Source organism: Alternaria arbusti (genome assembly GCF_024043155.1).
Source record: "Alternaria arbusti strain BMP 1465 chromosome Unknown scaffold_2, whole genome shotgun sequence".
NCBI lineage: Eukaryota > Fungi > Ascomycota > Dothideomycetes > Pleosporales > Pleosporaceae > Alternaria > Alternaria arbusti.
The window spans coordinates 2,173,259-2,191,780 of NW_026249942.1; the positions used below are offsets into that span (position 1 = coordinate 2,173,259).

At 52.7% G+C, this 18,522-nt stretch overlaps 6 protein-coding genes across 6 annotated transcripts; 5 read left to right on the forward strand and 1 right to left on the reverse strand.

Annotated features, from left to right (window-relative positions):
* Window positions 1-460: 460 nt before the first annotated feature.
* J4E86_002327 (uncharacterized protein) lies at window positions 461-2,513 on the forward strand (the record flags this gene model as incomplete). The annotated part of the gene is made up of 3 exons (XM_051442887.1): window positions 461-726; window positions 780-1,159; window positions 1,207-2,513. 3 exons carry the CDS (start codon window positions 461-463, stop codon window positions 2,511-2,513), a joined length of 1,953 nt encoding a protein of 650 aa, XP_051306475.1.
* A 576-nt stretch (window positions 2,514-3,089) lies between these two features.
* J4E86_002328 (uncharacterized protein) lies at window positions 3,090-7,160 on the forward strand (the record flags this gene model as incomplete). Its single annotated transcript, XM_051442888.1, has 5 exons — window positions 3,090-3,581; window positions 3,687-3,838; window positions 3,889-4,092; window positions 4,145-4,910; window positions 4,959-7,160. 5 exons carry the CDS (start codon window positions 3,090-3,092, stop codon window positions 7,158-7,160), a joined length of 3,816 nt encoding a protein of 1,271 aa, XP_051306476.1.
* A 1,321-nt stretch (window positions 7,161-8,481) lies between these two features.
* On the forward strand, window positions 8,482-9,917 carry RNR2 (Ribonucleotide-diphosphate reductase (RNR), small subunit; the record flags this gene model as incomplete). Its single annotated transcript, XM_051442889.1, has 4 exons — window positions 8,482-8,514; window positions 8,578-8,817; window positions 8,912-9,245; window positions 9,295-9,917. The coding sequence occupies 4 exons, from the start codon at window positions 8,482-8,484 to the stop codon at window positions 9,915-9,917; spliced, it is 1,230 nt and encodes a 409-aa protein (XP_051306477.1).
* Window positions 9,918-10,857: 940 nt separating this feature from the next.
* On the forward strand, window positions 10,858-13,823 carry J4E86_002330 (uncharacterized protein; the record flags this gene model as incomplete). Its single annotated transcript, XM_051442890.1, has 5 exons — window positions 10,858-10,960; window positions 11,034-11,173; window positions 11,233-11,393; window positions 11,587-12,133; window positions 12,183-13,823. The coding sequence occupies 5 exons, from the start codon at window positions 10,858-10,860 to the stop codon at window positions 13,821-13,823; spliced, it is 2,592 nt and encodes an 863-aa protein (XP_051306478.1).
* A 529-nt stretch (window positions 13,824-14,352) lies between these two features.
* J4E86_002331 (uncharacterized protein) lies at window positions 14,353-15,884 on the reverse strand (the record flags this gene model as incomplete). The annotated part of the gene is made up of 5 exons (XM_051442891.1): window positions 14,353-14,779; window positions 14,828-14,896; window positions 14,951-15,338; window positions 15,398-15,517; window positions 15,596-15,884. 5 exons carry the CDS (start codon window positions 15,882-15,884, stop codon window positions 14,353-14,355), a joined length of 1,293 nt encoding a protein of 430 aa, XP_051306479.1.
* Window positions 15,885-16,817: 933 nt separating this feature from the next.
* J4E86_002332 (uncharacterized protein) lies at window positions 16,818-18,401 on the forward strand (the record flags this gene model as incomplete). The annotated part of the gene is made up of 1 exon (XM_051442892.1): window positions 16,818-18,401. The coding sequence occupies one exon, from the start codon at window positions 16,818-16,820 to the stop codon at window positions 18,399-18,401; it is 1,584 nt and encodes a 527-aa protein (XP_051306480.1).
* Window positions 18,402-18,522: the final 121 nt, after the last annotated feature.

Consider the following 18,522-nt stretch of genomic DNA (forward strand, 5'->3'; position numbering starts at 1 on the left):
TTTGGGCATCTTGGAGGCTGGCGTTCAGGGAGCACAATCATCCTCAGTATCTCTAGCGAGCATTGGCGGAGCGGGCTTTTTACATACATTGGCATGCACATAACTTACCACTACTCTTACCTGAGCATTCGACGCGGACAAATTTGTAATTGATAGAGTTGGATCGAGGCTTCGGTCGTCAGGAAATGAATTAGATGATGTTCCGAGACTCGTGGCCTTTGGTATGATATGCTTCTTTGACTATAACTATGTAACAAGGCCCATTGCACAATGAAAAGTTAAATGCGAGAGCATCTGCTTATGCACCGACAGGTCTATGCCAGAGGCTAGTCAAGGCCCCTCACCTAGACATGTGACGTCGCGTTGGAGCTAACGAGTTATCGATAGCCAAAATATTTGCGACTCTCAGCGTTGCGCGAGTCACCACGCACTACCCTCTAACAACACTCGTACAACAGCAATGCCGCCAAAACCAAGAGGACGGGGAGCTAGTCGCGCTCGCGGCAGCGCAAGAGGAGGAGCAGTATCAGGGCGAGCCACGACTGGCGCGAGCGAATCCACAGATGCGACCCCGCAAAGCACAGCTGCCGCCGATGCCTCGGAAGCTGCTGCTGAGCCTGTGGTCCCCAAGCAAGAAGACGGCGACGCGAAACCCGTAGTTAGTGGTGATGGCGCGTCGGAAGCCATAGAGTCGCAAGCCTCTGAGGCGCCTTCAGCGACTGCATCGTATGCTCTGTCCCCACATCTACTTGACGGCAGTACTGATATACGTACAACAGGGCTGTCGCATCACCCCAACCTAGCGCAGAACCATCCTCCCGCGCTCCAGTGCAAAGACTCGGCAGCCTCCAGGGCTCAGTGCCTCCTTCGCGATCTGCATCACCGTCTGTACGCGGCCGCGGCGGCACAACTCGGGGGAAGAGGGGCGTCAAAACCCCCGCCTTTACCGGGCGAAGGAGCAAAGAGGAACGAGACGCTATCGCAAAAGAATTGGCTGCCCGCGATCGAGAAAGGACAAAGGAGCAGGTTGCAGCGGAAGCTAGGAAGCAGGCGGACGCAACAAGGGCAGCAAGACGAGAAGCCAGCAAGCTGAAAAACGCTAGAGGTGGATTCAGTGGTGTTGCCAGTGGACCATTCTCGTTGGGCAGCTCCAAGGAAGGCATGTCACTCGCTCTGGCAATGGTTCTACGTACTGACTTTGACTAGATAGGAAGAACAACCCGAATCGCGGATACTCTGGTTTCGGATCCGGGTCGGGCTCAAGAGCGGAGCGCGTCAAGAACGAGGACAGCAGCTATGGAGGGTCTGGTTCCCGGTCGGGTGGAGGTGGCGGAGGTGGAGGCGGAAGTGGAGGTGGTCCATCTATCAAGAGAGAAGATGGCGGCCTCGTATCGTCTGATGAAGAAGACGAGGCTGATGTGCCACGCAAAGACATCGACTTGATCGAAATCTCCTCCGACGAAGACGAAAGCAAACCCAAAAGCGCACCCACCTTACGCGGAGCAAGAACAGCCTTACCCGTTCGCATTGGCAGGAAAGAACACCAGGAACGGACATTTGGCATCAACACAGAAGCAAGCTCAGAGACTGCGGCGAAGATATTGGAGCAGGCGGAAGCGAGTGGGCAGTCACTCAAAGATGCTGCATCCGAACAAACAAGCCGGAAACCCAAGAACAAACCGAAGGACATGGAGATCACAGGTTCGCGGAAACAGTTCAAGGGCGTCTGGCATGATTCAGAAGACTCAGATGTCGTTGTCAAGACGGAACCTACTAGTGAAGACGAGAACATGGTCGATGCCGAGCAGGTGGGTCAGTCTGACGCTCCAGCTCAGCCCGCAGAGAAACAGGAACCACAGTCACCGGATGCCGAACGAAAGCCTAAACCCAGAAAGAAACCTATAGTAGAGCCAATCCTCCAAACCGATGAGGATCGCGCTGAATGGGCACGCTTCCAGTCCAATCTACGTCATATCCGAGCCGAGTTAGGTCCAGAAGAAGTACCCCAGGTCGACGGATCCGGCGATGTACCTATGGCAGACGCCGCCAGCACGGAGAAGAAGCCTACGGTACGAGACAACAACGTCTACTTGTTTCAAATACCACCCCTTATGCCTGCGGTGGAGCCACCGTCCATCAAGAAAGAGACCTCCGACCCTCAGCCCGCTCAACCGCCCGTGCAGCCATCAGTCAAGCCGGATCCAAAGATCAAACTCGAAGAGGGCAGCTTCTCCGACCCCTCTGCTAGATCAAAGGAGGGCGTACGATTCGGGAGTGGGTTGGTAGGGAAGTTGCGTGTGCATGAATCCGGCCGCACGACACTGGACTGGGGCGGCACAAGCTACGAGCTTACACCTGGACAAAAGGCCAGTTTCCTCCAGGAAGTCGCTAGCCTTAGCCTCCGACCTGAAAGCGAGAAGACGGCGCCAGAGGACGGGGGCGATGCAACAAGTCTTGGTAGAGTGAAGGGAAAGTTCGTGGTGGTGCCAAACTGGGGAGAAATGTTAGGGTAGGGTTTGATTTGACCCAGGCGTTCGTGACATGCATATCCTGGCGCTACAGGGATCAGTCAAAGTTTATGGGTTGTACATATGTGACTGCATCTCCCAGGACCGATATTGAAGTCGGCCACCAATCAGCAACAACTGCTTGAGATGAAAATAACTATTTGTACAAGAACGGGCGTTTTGCGTGAAACAGTAACTCGCAGCATTTCGCGCCTTGCTCCAATCGGCTCGGTAAGACTACCAAGGCGTGCATGCCAAAGTTCTAGACAATAGACGTAGGGTGGGGACGACGACGGACGATGCGGATCTAGGTCACTGCTGCGTCAACTAGTCGCTCCGCCAGGAATCCCATGGTGGCAAGTAGCGAATTCCGAATTCCCATGACCGGCCGAGTCGTGCACCTGCTTCCTGCTGCAACACCTGCATCTTCGCACACTGTAAGAGTACGGACTCATCTCAGCCACTGCATGCGATAGGAACGATATAATAACCTCCGGCGCGCTTTCGGCGCCTTCCCGCGACTATCCCCAGCATTCTCCACGCGCCATCCAATTACAGCATTGACGACGCAGATCTGCCACCATGGAAGCGGACATCCGGGAGCTATACGACAGCGACCCACGGCCAACCTTTATCGTCGACTGCCAAGGTCCGACTGCCATCATCCATCATGTCAACACCGCCCTACTCACGATTCAACATATCGCATCATCGCTGCAGTCACATTCCGCGCTGAGAGACTGGTGGGATCCTGCGAGTAGAGTTGCAGCACGCCATCAAAATGAGTTCCTGCATGGCCGATACAAATGGGCCAAATTCACATGCAAGCGCTGGTTGATTGTCACCATCATCGAGCAGCCAGCGCCAAATGATGAACAGCATGGCCACCTGCAGGAGCCCGCGCAATTGGCCCGAGGGAGGCTGGCTTCACCACGTCTGCAACCAGTGCCAGACACCATCTTTACCGTCAAGATCCAGTCGCCAGAATTACGCGCACATGTCGAACATATACGAAATGTCAATTGGTCTAAGACATCACTGGGTCCAATCAGTTCCTGGGGTTATGAGGGTAAAGTAGCCGTCACGAATAGCTCTCAAGATGTCTTGCTAACTTATTACTAGTATGTAGCTCCCTTGCGGTGCTAAGACATCTTACTATTCGTGCTAACAGCTTGATAGCTCAACGTTCTGGTCACCACACTGATGCTGGAAACGCGGCCAACGGCTCTCTTCCTTGGTCCCGAGCATACCATACTGTACAATCTCGCGTATGCCTCCGTTAGTGGCTCAAGGCATCCCGCTATCCTTGGTCAAAGTATTATTGATGCTTGGTATTTACTTCACGCGCACATACAATGGTCCAGTATCTAACTCGCTCTAGGCCTGAACTCGCCGATCCTGTTAGTGCCACGATGGCTCGCTCAGAGCAGACACGTTTCGCAGATGCTCCAGAAGAAGAGTATCATTTCATGGTTGAACGGTTTGGCTTTGTAGAGGAAGCCTTCTTCATATGGAGCTTGGTACCCCTTGTTGGTGTTAAAATCGCCGGCATGTATTCCATCGTGACTGAGGTGACGAAACAAAGGTAGGCATCCTGCATGTTTGCTACGAACGACAGACTGATTCACCAAACATAGATTATTGGAACGACGTGTCGCTGCCCTGCTCAAAGTAGGCCAACTGACTAGCAAGGCAAGAAGCACCAAACAGTTCTGGCACAGCTTAGCCGAAGCTGTCAGGTCTTTCGAATACGACTTTCCGGCAGCCGTTCTGTATTCGCAGTGCGAGTTACATGACATGGCAGAATGCGACCTATCACCGAGAGGACCAATTAGTAAATGTACGCTCGAATGGTCTATCGGCTACAAGCCTAATCACCCGGCCATACCTCCGCAGTTGGACATAAGCAGCGACGATGGCTTAGCTCGCGCTATGCGCGACGCAGCAAGAGATGGGACTGCACTTGTGTACCAGGAAGAAGGAGGCGTATTGCCGCAATCGCTATACCATGATCTCGAGAAGCGAGGCTTTGGAGATCCCATAGAACGTTTTATAGTAGTCCCAATCAGGACTTACGATGAAACTATCGTGGGATACCTTCTGCTTGGCCTGAACACGCGGCGGCCGTTCGACGACGAATACAAGGACTGGATCAAAGTGTTTTCCAACTTGCTCGGTGCCTCTGCGGCCTCGGTAGCACTTCACGAGGAGGAGATCAGGAAACGAGAATTCCAGGAAGCACAAGCTGCGAGAGATCGAGCAGCTCTCAATGCAGAAGTTGCGAATCTCACACTGGAAGCCAGTCACGTAGCTGAACAGCTCCGCAAATTTCACGATATCGCGGATGAAGTCGGCCTGGGGTACTTTGAAATCGATGTCAATGGCATATTGCTTCATGCTAACGTAAGAACATTTTGGTTAGGAAACTGGATGTAACTAAACTCAAGTCAGGAAACGTACTTTGCTCAGACTGGCCACCGGAGAGACTTTCTCGAGGTCCCGGTGTCGGCTTATAAGGAGTGCGTCTTTGAGGAGGACCTAGCCATGGTGGATAGCCAATGGAAGATGCTTGTATCCGGCGCACCGGCGACATTCGAGATACGATGGAAGCGACCAAGCCCGAATCATCAGAGTGGAGAAGCTGGCGGCGACGTTTCTGCTGCCGACAACGTTCTTTGGACATTATCAGCATGCATGCCTATCAAAGGTGCAAACGGGCTTGTCACAGGCATATTTGGATGCAATACCGATATCAGTGCTCAGAAAGAAGCGACTAAATCCGTACTATTGCGATCGGAAGCAGAGCGACGTCTGGCTTCCTTCACAGAGCTTGTACCCGTGGGTTTATATCATCTCAACCCAGACTTGACGATGAGATATGTTAACGACCAGTGGTTCCGCATTACCGACCATCCCAAAGTGCCCTTCGATCAAGTAGACTGGCGAACTATTATCGATGACGATTTGATAGACCGATGTGTTCATGAAATCGAGGTCGCCAGACGCAAACGAGGACCACATACCTTCTCAATAAACCTCAAGAAGAGGTGGATGGGTCCTGACGGTATTGAGACATCCACTTGGATTCTTGTCAGCGAGACGGCGTATCCCGATGAGACTGTGACGGGAACCATGACTGATGTCAGTCACATGGTATGGCTTGAAGCTATTCAGAAGAACAGAGTCGGAGAAGCGCTCGAGGCAAAAAGGCAGCAGGAGAACTTCATTGATATGACGTCTCACGAGATGCGGAATCCATTGAGCGCGATGGTACAATGCGCAGATTCCATATACTCATCACTGAACGAAATCAATGGACTCGCGAGCGGAGATACCTTGGCGTTACAACCTGTCATTCAAACACAATTAAAAAGCTTGATCAGCACCAGTATAGACGCAGTCGATACGATACAAGCCTGCGCTACGCATCAAAAGCGAATCGTGGACGACATCCTCACTCTGTCAAAATTGGACTCGAAGCTGCTGGTCATCAGTCCCATAGTGTTACAACCCTCGGCTCTTCTACAGGACGCCTACAAGATGTTCAAGGACGAGGCGAACAAAGCTCGCGTGAACCTGGAAGTAAGATGTGACTCGTCCATTGCGGATTTGAGCATTGATTGGGCGATACTGGACCCCAGCCGAGTTCTACAGGTCCTCATCAACTTGCTCACTAACGCCATTAAGTTTACCCAAAGCCAAGAAATGCGCAAGGTAGAAATAATCATGAGCGCATCACGCGAGGCAGAACAGATACCCGATGTCGAGTATGTGCCTCAGGAAGCCGTCAGAAAAGATTTTTTGACCCAGGCCGAATGGAACAACGCTGGCGAGCCGTTTTATCTACACTTTACTGTCAAAGATACAGGATGCGGTCTGTCTCCCGAGCATAAAGCCAAACTATTCCTTCGCTTTTCGCAGGCGACCCCAAAGACACATGTTCAGTATGGCGGCTCAGGCTTAGGCCTGTTCATCTCGCGCGAACTCACCGAAATGCAAGGCGGAAGCATCGGCGTATCCTCCGTTCACAATGTTGGGTCAACATTCACATTCTACATCAAATCACGGAGGGCAAAAGACCGAAGTACCCTTTCAACCACAACCGGTCACAAGAAGAAAGACAGCCTGTCGAGTCGGTCCAAGGCTCAGATCATCCAGGGCGATATCAAAACCCCCGACGGAGCACTGCCTACCGCCGTCCCCATAGAAGATCAGGAAGATGGGAGAGCAATCAATGACCACAAATACCACATTCTCATCGTAGAGGACAACCTCATAAATCAACGCGTCCTATCCACCCAACTCAAAAAGCTGGGACACACAATTCACGTCGCAAACCACGGTTTTGAGGCTCTCTCCCAGCTATCGCGCACATCGTTCTCTCCGACACCAAGCGAAACACCGCCAATTCCGCTTTCCGTTGTTCTTATGGACGTTGAGATGCCTGTAATGGACGGATTGACGTGCACAAGGCGAATACGGGAGATGGAGAAGAATGGCGAGTTGAGCGGGCATGTACCGATTATCGCGGTCAGTGCGAACGCGAGAAGAGAGCAGATTGATATGGCGAAGGAGGCAGGCGTGGATGAGGCGATCTGTAAACCTTTCCGCATCCCGGAGTTAGTGGCGTTGATCCGGGGACTGGGGGTTTGAGGGGAATGAAGTGGGCGGCGATGCGGCGTTGATCCCGAGGTTTGCTGCATTCAGACTATTATATGGGAGCAAGCACGTAGTATGCAAGGCAATGTATACTTGTACTCAAAACATTTGTTATTGAATGCGACACACTCTAGTCACGCCTTGTAGTGTGAATCAAGGAGTCACGCAATGCCAGCGTAGATCTAGGTCGGGTCTGCCTACAGTGCAGGCTTTCGCGCCGCCGATGCCATGAATATAGTTCGCCGATGACGCATTTCAACCACGATCAACGATTGAACCATGCTAAACCTCTATCGAAAAGCCCCCAAATTGCTTCCAGAACATGTGCATCTAGCGGATCTTAGTTTTGTGCGAACTTCCGCCGTATAGTGAGCCGAGTGGTCTCCCCCACACCTAGTGCGACTACCCTCAGACGCGTCCGAGCACGCGTCGTCCAGTCAACTAGTGGGGATCACTCGTGTAGTAACGCCATCGAGATCGCAAACCCGTACAAAGTATGTGTGGGATAAGGAATCAAGTCAGGGGAAGGTGAGCATCGCATAGACGGAACAGCTTCAGACGCGTCCAACACGGTCTCACGACGCGTCTTCGGGCCAAAACATGTGCACCTCGGCGTGTGTCGAGTCGAGTGGAGCCAACCAGCCATCAGCGTCAGATCATTATCAGAGAAAATCTAATCTGATCCGAGGCCGGAACGAGCACGGCCAGATGGCAGCTAATGCAAGCGTCGAGACGGGCCTCGAGGCGGGCCAATCTGGGTTTCAAATGTATTTCCAAGCCTTTGTTCAGCCGCCAAATGCAGGACTAACTAGTCGCGGAAACGGTCCTTGCATGTTATGGTGGGGAGAGTCGACTCATAGCGCGTTGCGACGCGTCTGGCACAGACGGTTTTTACGTGAAAGCTCGTGGCTGGGCGACGCGCTGGAAGACGTTGACGATGATTGTCGACGACCAACAGACGAAAAGAACGCAATATGGGTGTCGTTGGAATGCGCGCACTCGATTATGTAGTTCAGGCAGATTTATAGTGTAATTCGATGTTCACAGGCCACAAAAGTCATGGTGATCGAAGCCGCACATGGATGAGATCATAGCGTCTTTTCGCGAGGAAGGCGCGTTAGTGGCTGGCCAAAGCCGATCGCCCAGTCACGTGCTAGCGTCTCGACGCGGATTTATAGTGAAGTCGCGTCTGCTCTTCGTCTCTCTCTACACCACAACCATCATCAGCCCACATCAGCGATACCTCTTGTAATCCTGACTGCACATTCGCCTTTCTTCATACAATCCAGAGCTTCACACATATTTTCTCTTCACAATGTCTGCTCTTGAGTCTACGCCTTCCAAGCAGGTACGTCGCGATACTTCCGGTACTTGTACCCAGCAAGACGCGTCCATGCTAACGCGTCAAAAGGTCGCATCCGCGATTGACTCGCTCAAGATGAACGACTCGCCCGCAAAGAAGCTTGACTTCTCTCCGGCACAGAAGGAGAACACCTTCAAGCCCATCGTCGGCATCCCAGATGACTTCGAGGATGACCTTGAGGAGGTCAAGCCTACTGTCGCGCCCACGATCAAGGAGGAGGAGGCCGAAGAGCCCCTCCTTCAAGAGAACCCTGGACGCTTCGTCCTGTTCCCCATCAAGTACCACGATGTAAGTTTCACTCCGATCTAACGCGCTTTACGCGTGACTAGACGCGTCAAACCCCACTTAAGCAATACACATACTAATGACATGTCTATTACAGGTCTGGCAGATGTACAAGAAGGCCGAGGCTTCTTTCTGGACCGCAGAGGAGATCGATCTCTCCAAGGATCTCCACGACTGGAACAACCGCCTGAACGATGACGAGCGCTTCTTCATCTCCCACGTCCTCGCCTTCTTCGCTGCCTCCGACGGCATTGTCAACGAGAACCTCGTCGAGCGATTCTCGAGCGAAGTACAAATTCCTGAGGCGCGATGCTTCTACGGCTTCCAGATCATGATGGAGAACGTCCACTCCGAGACCTACTCTCTTCTCATCGACACATACATTAGCGAGCCCAAGCAGCGCCGCTACCTCTTCAACGCCATCGACAACAGTAAGTCAAACCTACAACGCGCTTTGTAACATCACCTAACGCGTTCCAGTTCCCTGCATCCGCAAGAAGGCCGACTGGGCCATGCGATGGATCTCCGACAAGAACTCCACTTTCGCCAACCGTCTTGTTGCCTTTGCTGCTGTTGAGGGTATCTTCTTCAGCGGCTCCTTCGCCTCCATCTTCTGGCTCAAGAAGCGTGGCCTGATGCCCGGTCTTACCTTCTCCAACGAGCTCATCTCCCGCGATGAGGGTATGCACACCGACTTCGCCTGCCTTCTCTTCTCTCTCCTCAAGAACAAGCCCAGCCTCGAGTCTGTCAAGGCCATCATCACCGAGGCCGTTGAGATCGAGCAAGAGTTCCTCAGCGACGCTCTGCCATGTGCTCTGCTCGGCATGAACGCCAAGCTCATGTGCCAATACATCGAGTTCGTTGCTGACCGTCTGCTGTTGGCTCTTGGCAACACCAAGGCCTACCACGCCACCAACCCCTTCGACTTCATGGAGAACATCTCGCTAGCCGGCAAGACCAACTTCTTCGAGAAGCGCGTCGGTGACTACCAGAAGGCCGGCGTCATGGCTAGCACAAAGAAGCACGAGAAGGACGGCTCATCTTCGCCCGCTCCTGAGCCCCAAGGCCAGTCCGGAGACTTCTGCTTCGACGAGGACTTCTAGACGCCTCGCCTTCTTCTTTTGCTATTTATCTGCGATTTAGTTACTGTACAACACTTCGGACGCTTGGGTTTGGCACGGATGCCGGGCATCATTGTTCACATACCCCCTTTGCATTTGTTGAAGTAACCACTCTTCGCACTTTGGAGTCATGGCGTTGCTAGCTAGTTGGGATGGGCCTCTTGGATGAGTGATGCGGTAGGATAGTTATGGTACGCGGCAGCGATGGGATCAACGACTACATCATTTTGAATAATCACGAATACGAAACTTTACATATATACATGTCTCCACTACTACATCTGCACTGACGCGTGAAAGGTTGATGATTTTACTCGTGCATAACGCATGCAGCTTCGGTCCGACACGCCACGCGACAGTATGCGCTTGAACGAACCAAGCTTTGCCGATACCTGCCCATATCTCCTACCACGTGGAGTACTCGCAGTAGCCTTCATGCGCGCGACTTCCTCTGCAGATGCTACGCGCCGCCCAGGCGCCAACCTTGCCCTTGGAAGGGTTCGCTCAGGTACCGCCAGCTATGACGTCAGCCATGCGTGAGGCGTCCCGCGGCTGCCATCTGGTGGAATTGCCACAAGCGAGCTGGATACTTGCAGGCTGTCCAGCGCCATCTCCAGCTCTGCAGTTTGCGACACCTTGACTGCTTGCTTTCAAACCAATCGCACGCTATGGGGATATTGGTAATCCTGTCCCTGCATTTGCGTACAGAATTGGTGCACCAGACAACGACAGGCTAGCTCGTAAACATCCGCGACCCTCCGCAACAAAATCCGACTTTATCGCTGTTCTAGTGCAGCGTGCATATTCTATGATTACCACTTGAATCAAGTCGCAGCACGCAAATCCGTGTGTTCAGCGAAGTGTGTCAAGTACCATTGAGGTGGCGCCGGGGTAGATCCATGCCGCTTCGTGACAAGTCAACATGGCAGACACCGTACCCCAGATCAAGGTGACAGACCCACCTGCCAACGGCAAAGGCTCCTACTTCCAGAACCAGGAGAACGCGTCTTCAGTCACAGTAAACGGTACGTCACACACCAGCACCCATTGTTGGAAGTCACATCGCAACTTGACAGATGCTTACTCCAGGATCCGCAGGCTCATTGTCCAGCAAGAAACTCTCCGCCAAACTTCGAAGCCCCACCACACCCTCTGCGCAACCGGCAAGCGAAACACACAATGGATACATTGGCGATGGAGAGAGGCTGCCGGAAACACCCATGGACCCGCTCTCGCAAGTATGTACAGATAAGGGTCGAGATGCGGAGACGGACGCTAATTGCGCATTATCGTATAGCAAATCCTACAGAGAACGAATACGTCGCCCGCCGTACAGAAACTACGATCCCAGAACACCGAGCCGATCCAATCGCCAACGTCACCGAACGAAGCGAACGCAGACAAGAAACTGAGTGGAGAGATAACCCGCGACACAAGCGGGGCCAAGGCAGACAAGAAGTAAGTGCACATATTCGTTCACGAGAGCGCATGGAGTGTCATATGGCTACATGCCAAGGGTTAGCGCGTATTTCGTACTGAGGTTCAGGACCCGCGTATCGAGGCTGAGCTCGCGCTTCGCTCTCTTGTTGGCCTGATCGTCATTGCCGACGCTAGCTCCAGGTGTGACCGGTAAGGCTGACTATGGATGTAGGAAAGTGTCATTCCTTAGTCGCTTCATCGGAGGCAACAAAAAGAAGAGCACCCTCGATGGCGCAAGCGACAATGGCTCTGAGGCAGACGATCGACGACCAGAGGGTATGGATGCCCAGCTCTATGTCGACAATCTCAGCTTCAGTCCGAAGATACCGCATCCTCCGGCATACATTAAAGTGAGGACGAAGTTCAAGAAGGAGAAGGAGTTTGACCGTGTATTCCTGGCGCAGGAGTTACGCTCCGGATCGGACAAGAAGAGTCCCCCCGCTGCTGGATCAAACCCTGCGCCTCAGTCTGGGTCAGCCGCTACGCAGAATCCCATCTGGGCTGTTGAGTTCAGCAAAGATGGGAGGTATCTAGCTGTTGGTGGTCAGGATAGAGTCATTCGGGTGTGGGCCGTGATTGACAGCCCGGAAGGACGCCGCGCACATGAGAATGCTGAGAGCGATCCGCATGCCCAACTCAGCGCACCAGTCTTCCAGCAGAAGCCCGTCCGCGAATACCAAGGACATACTTCGACGATCCTGGATTTGAGCTGGAGCAAGGTATGTCGAGTTTATGGGAGGCATTGACGCATTAGCTGACAGCTTTCAGAACAATTTTCTGCTATCCTCTTCCATGGACAAAACCGTTCGACTATGGCACGTTAGCCGAGACGAGAATCTATGTACATTCAAGCATTCCGACTTTGTTCCTTCCATTCAGTTTCACCCTACAGACGATCGGTTCTTCCTAGCTGGATCACTTGACGCCAAGTTGCGACTATGGAGCATCCCCGACAAGAGCGTGGCGTTTTCGATCACTGTTCCAGACATGATCACGTCAGTAGCGTTTACACCCGATGGGAAGACGTGTATAGCCGGTACCCTTGGCGGACTTTGTATGTTCTACGATACCGAAGGATTGAAGTGGCAGGCGCAACTCCACGTAAAGTCGACTCGTGGTCAAAATGCGAAGGGCAGCAAGATTACTGGAATCCAAGCAACATATTGGCCTCCAGGAAGCGAGAGTGGCGAGATGAAGCTACTGGTGTCGAGCAATGATTCGAGGCTGCGCATCTACAACATGAAGGACAAGACTCTAGAGATGAAGTTCCGTGGTCACGAAAACAACTGCAGTCAGATACGAGCTACCTTTGCTGATAGCAGTGGACACATTATCTGTGGAAGCGAGGATCGGAAAACGTACATTTGGTCGACGACATCTACGGCAGAGGGCGAGAAGAGGAATCATCGTCCGGTGGAAATGTTCGAAGCTCATAATTCTATCACGACGTGTACTGTCATGGCACCCATCCAGACACGACAGTTGCTTAGCGCATCGGAGGATCCCATCTTCGACGTCTGCAACCCACCGCCGGTCACGCTAGTATCAAAAGCCGAATCTGTCGTTTCATCACGGGCGCCGACAGAGGCCGGTGCAGCCCTTCCAACACCCGCACCCACAGATACCAACTTCAAGAAAGCTGCGGAAAGCCCAGCTTACGTTGCTCGCTCGGCACATCGAGGCGGCAACATCATCGTTACAGCAGACTATACTGGAGCGCTGAAAGTGTTCAGACAAGATTGCGCCCACCAAAAGCGCATACGGCTGAGCGAACAATGGGATACAGCATCCATGAAGAGAATGTCGGGTATCGGTCGACCCAGCAGCATCATATCGCGAACTAGCCGATCACGGCGAGATAGTGTATCTACACAACCACCAAACGACCGGATCATGACATGGCGACAAAGCATATCGCACGCCAGCTTTGACTCAACGAATTCCCTTCCTCGCCGCAGCGCTTCCCCTCGAAAGTCCCTAGCCGCTTTAAGCTTTCACTCGACACCCCACGAATCCCCCGTCCTACATCCCACGAAAACGAACGACACCTTCGACACCAAGCCCACGGGCACACCCAAGACATCTATCTCCATGGACCGCACCACCACATCTTTACGCAGTGCATCACAATCTGAAGCCTCGTCACCGATCAAAGAACCGTACACTGTTACTGCTGAGCCGGAGGACGAAGAGAAGTCACAAGGGCAAAGAGCTAGTTCTACCAACCCTCTTGCTTTGTACAACGGCCAGAGCTGGCTCTTCTGGACGAATCGCGACAAGAGTGCGCTGACGGCTGGGAACAAGAAGGAAGCGGAAAGACCAGATTTGCTGGGCCGCATGAGTACGCTTAGTCAGATTAGTAGGCTGACGGATGAGAGGAGCGATGGGGAGGGGGATGGCAAGAAGTAATGCGATGTAGGCGTTCGTGCGTATATGGGGTTTGGAGTTCTGCAGATTACAAGTCTTTGGTGTCAACTCGCGCACAGGGTTAGGTTGGAAGTGTGTCGCAGCACAATGAAGTATGCAGATGGGAAACGATGTCCAGTTACTTAACAAACTTTCTCGAGAAGGTCCTCATTCTGCAATTCGCCAAGTATCAAACACAAAGTTCTCGTTTCACTTGTACCAATCATTATGTCACCAGATACGGGACACTGAGATTACAAGGTTTTAGTTTTTCGATTTTTATATTGTTTTCTGGTATTTTCTATTGTCTGATGTTTTTGTGTGGTTCAAGCAGTCACTCAAAGTGGGCCATGCTCCATGGAACCAAATCAACGACAAAAAGCTCAAACACCATGATGGCTGATCATGTCCGTGTCCAGATCTGCTGTTATCGTCCGCGCTACCTCGTAAATTGCAGGATCTGACAAGCAGACTCTACGCCTGCGACGTCATTTCCACTGACATGATAAGTCATGTCGAGCGAGCGGGCAATCTACTGGATAGTGGGGATAGCAGGGATAGCAGGGATAGCAGAGAAGGCCGAGGCGAAATCAGGGACATCGGTGATGAATTCTGTGCCAGTGGGCCTAACAAGCTGGCGACGATGACTGAAGAGGCGACGCCTATCGAAAGTGGCCGTCTCGTACTCGGGATCCCAGTCTGAGAAGGTCTCCGGGGCGATGATGGGCGTGGTGAAAGAAGAAGCAGTGGCGGTGGGAGTAGTGTATGTGGTAGTCTCCTTGACTGGGTCCCAGTCGCTGAATGTCTCGGGAGCGATCTTGGGGTAGTCGAAGGAGGAGGAAGACGGCGTTGCAAGCACGTTCTTGGCACGAGTCATGGTCGCCAGCGTGCTGGATGCGACCGAAGCAGATTTGTCGCTGGGCAGGCAGGCAGCGAAGTCGCCGACGATGTGACGAATACTATGACTGGGTTAGTACATGCCGAGAGGGAGGTAGTGAAGAGCTTACCCGTAAGAGTCAGTCTCGGAGATGTCAATCTCATCGTTACCACGTAGCTGGCCGACGTTGGTAGCGAATCTGCATTCCAGTCAGAGAAATGTCACAGTAAATATAGTTCGTGGGTGAACTCACTCGATGGGCCAGTACTTGGAGAACATGGCGCAGTGCTGGACGACGGGGACGTTGTTGCGACGCTGCATGTACGTGTTGACAAAGTGGCACTGGCGGCCCGAAGCATCATTGGTCTCCTCGCAAGCGGTGATGCACCTCTGAGCATCGAATTTGCCGTCTTGCCAGTACCTCATGCCCATGTAGGTGTCCTCACCGTTGCAGTCAAGAGGGGCTTCGATGGCAGCACCGAGTGCGTACGCCTCAAGGGCATAGCCGGCAGGGACATCGGGCGTGACAACGTCCTTGACGTAGGCATTGGCGCCGGCCATGACGACGTGGAAGTCCTCACGGGTCTGGCCCTCGTTGATGGCGATGTTGGGGAGGATGGTGCCTGACCATAAGTCGCACTCTGGAGGTGGACGGGAAGTTAGTTGATGTCTCACATACTCTTCCAAGGAAGGAACGTACTGATATGAGTCGTAGACTCAGGGTTGGGGCAATGGATGCCGTGAGGAGCATGGGCGGGCTGGCGCTCGAAGAAGATGGTGAAAGCATTGCACTTGGCGTCGTTGTCGCACTCGGCAGCACCTGAAAGTAATTAGTAAACTTTCTGAAGCCATGATGCACTTGTTGGTGTGATGCTCTCCAGTGGGGAGTCGTACTTACACAAATCGACATCGTACGAGTCCATAGTCACGTAGTGGACGAACTGTGATGGTTCATCGTACGTGGTGAGGAGGTTGGAGTAAGACTGGACGTAGCCAGGGGGAGTGACGGCCGATGATGCAGCATCGGAGAAGGGAGTGTAGGCCTGGAAAGCCTCGGGGGTGTCCGGGAAGACTTTGGGGCCAGAACCCGAGAAGAGAGGCTCGCAAACGGACTTGTTGCCGAAGTTGGCGAAGACGGTTGCCATCACCATAGTAAGAAGTCCGAAAAACTGGACTAGAGAGAACATCTTGTCTTTGATGTTCAGTTTGTTGGTAATATATGGAGAGAGAAGAGATGAAGAAGAAAGGAGGAAAGGAGAGGAAGGCAGTATATGTATGAACTCAGCAAGAGTTACGCGAAGATGCTAAGACTTAGATTGTGGTTGGGGACGAAGGCAAGTATCCTCTATCGCCCTTGTTGAGCTGGGTCGTGCCCACTTCATGATGCAATCGCGAGGCCCCCTTCTCGAGAACAAATTGGCGGAGCGAAGTGCCCACCTTGTGATGAACGCGCGTTCTGTTGGACCTGAACCGCCTCTCAGAAACGGGGGCTGAGCGGTAAATCAACATAAGACGGCCCAGAAGCGGCTTTGTTCTCCATATCGTGGACTGGGTTCCAGATTGTGACTATGAAGGAAGGAGATCGTGTCTTCTTTAGGCACATTGCTGTGGATATTCGCGCAATCTTTTCTTCAACAACTGAACCTTCAAACGCGTATCGAGCTCTGCGTGATCCGATTGACGAGAGTCAAAGTCATTGAGATACTGCAGATCTGTTACAATTATGTAAGAGTTCCGCCGAGACCTAGGAATGTAATGGTACGAGTGGATTGTCAGTAGTACGGCCACGCTTGGGGTGTGATCTGAGCAATGGAAAGGAGCACATGCGCAACACATTCACCAACGCCTGCCCTGGGCCTGAAGATCGTGGTGCATGTAGAAAGCAAAGGGGGGAGCAGCTCGACGAGCGAAGGGCGTTAGCTCCACTAGCTCCAGACCCGCTCAAAAACGTCATAGTCTCAACCAACCAGCGATGACCAGACCAACCAACATAGTACTCGCGAATAGCAGCAACAACTTGAGCAAAACCCTCTCAGGATTTTGGTAACGTCGCTTCCTTCTATTACGAAGGTTTCCACTCCCACGACCAGAAAACTAGAGATACGCGCAATCCCGCGGTCATGGGCCGCACCGAAAAATCCCAGGGTCTTGCGCCACCCGCCGTGCGCAAAGATATCCGAGCCAAACAAGCGCGGCACGTGGTGACCAAAGTCGTTCCTACAATATTGGCATCAAATGTAAGAGCTAGGCGAGGTGCGGATGGAAGTGAGCTTATTCCGAACCCGGGGCCGAACGGCACGGTGGGGCAGGATAGTAAGAGTAGGGTTGGTGCACGTGTTGAGGGTGGTGAAGATACGGGCTATGTGAAGAGGAAGGGTCAAGGGAGGCGGAAGGTCAAAGGTGGGAAAGACGACGTTGAAGAGGAGGATGCAAGGAATGGTGATGTGGGGAGAGATGTTGGCAAGGGAAGAGGAAAGGGAAGAGGCAAGAAACGCAATGATTCTCTCGACGAAGGGCTATCAAATCTCAACTTGAATAGTACCGCAACATCATCACCCGACCCATCCAGGAGACCGCGATGCATACGCATGATAACGACGGATGCCCTCACAGCTGCACACATGCTAGCCAACCCCTCATTATACGATGCGACCACCACATCAAAGCAGACGTCGAAGAAACAACCCAACCCATGCATCTTGAACATGGCCTCTCCTCTCCGTCCAGGCGGCGGTCTCCTAACAGGCGCCACTTCCGCCGAAGAATCCCTTTGCGCACGCACAACGCTGCTGCCCTCGCTCAAAGAATCCTTCTACCGCCTCCCCGAATACGGCGGCATATACACACACGACGTACTCGTTTTCCGCTCTGCTCTCCCTCTTGGCGATAGCGCCGGTGAGCTGTCTCCGACTGAGCGCTGGTACGTCGACGTCATCAGTGCGGGGATGTTACGATTTCCTGAATTAGAAGGAGAAGAAGATGAAGAGAGGAGATTAAGCAAGAAAGATAGGGAAATTGTAGAGAGCAAGATTAGGAGTGTGTTGAGGATAGCGGAACAGAAGGGGGTTAAGGTGTTAGTGCTTGGGGCGTGGGGAGTTGGAGCGTATGGTAATCCGGTAAGAGATGTTGCAGAGGCTTTCGCGAAGGTCTTGGGTGGTGGTAGCTTTGCTCCTTCATCTGGAGGCAAGAAGAACAACAAGCCGCCATCGACTGGCGCTGAGACCTTTCCATCTATCGAGAACATCATCTTTGCTATTCCCCAACGCAAAGTCGCCAACGATTTCGCAGCTGCATTCGGCGGCAAGCTTGAAGTCGAAGAAGGCCCTGGAGCTTCTGGCGACGATAATGACGAAGAAGATGACGAGGAAGATAAGGTAGCAGAAGAGTTGAGGAGCAAGATCCAAGAGATGGACGGCCAGATAAGTAAGGTTTGGAATCCAGATCTGAAAGCAAGGCTTGGTACTATCCTGGATGGGCTGAAAGCCCAGTTAAGGGAGAGGGAGGGGACGCCTCGGACGGGTAGTGTGGATGATGAGGAGGAAGATGGGGACGGAGACGAGGACGATGAGGATGAGGGAGACACTGAAGAGAGCGATGAGGCAGATGCAGATGACGATGATCAAGACCTCGCTGGGTACAGGCACACGAGACCTGGCAAGTTGAAAAGTTTAGTTGATGACAGCGATGACGATGATGACGATTAGCTCAGCTCTAGATATCCCGAGCAATGGAGTCGACTGTTCCAAGAGATTTATCACCACAGGACACGGACATTAGGACGTTGCTAGTAAGAATACATTGGTGGGTATCTCAAAACTTCTATAT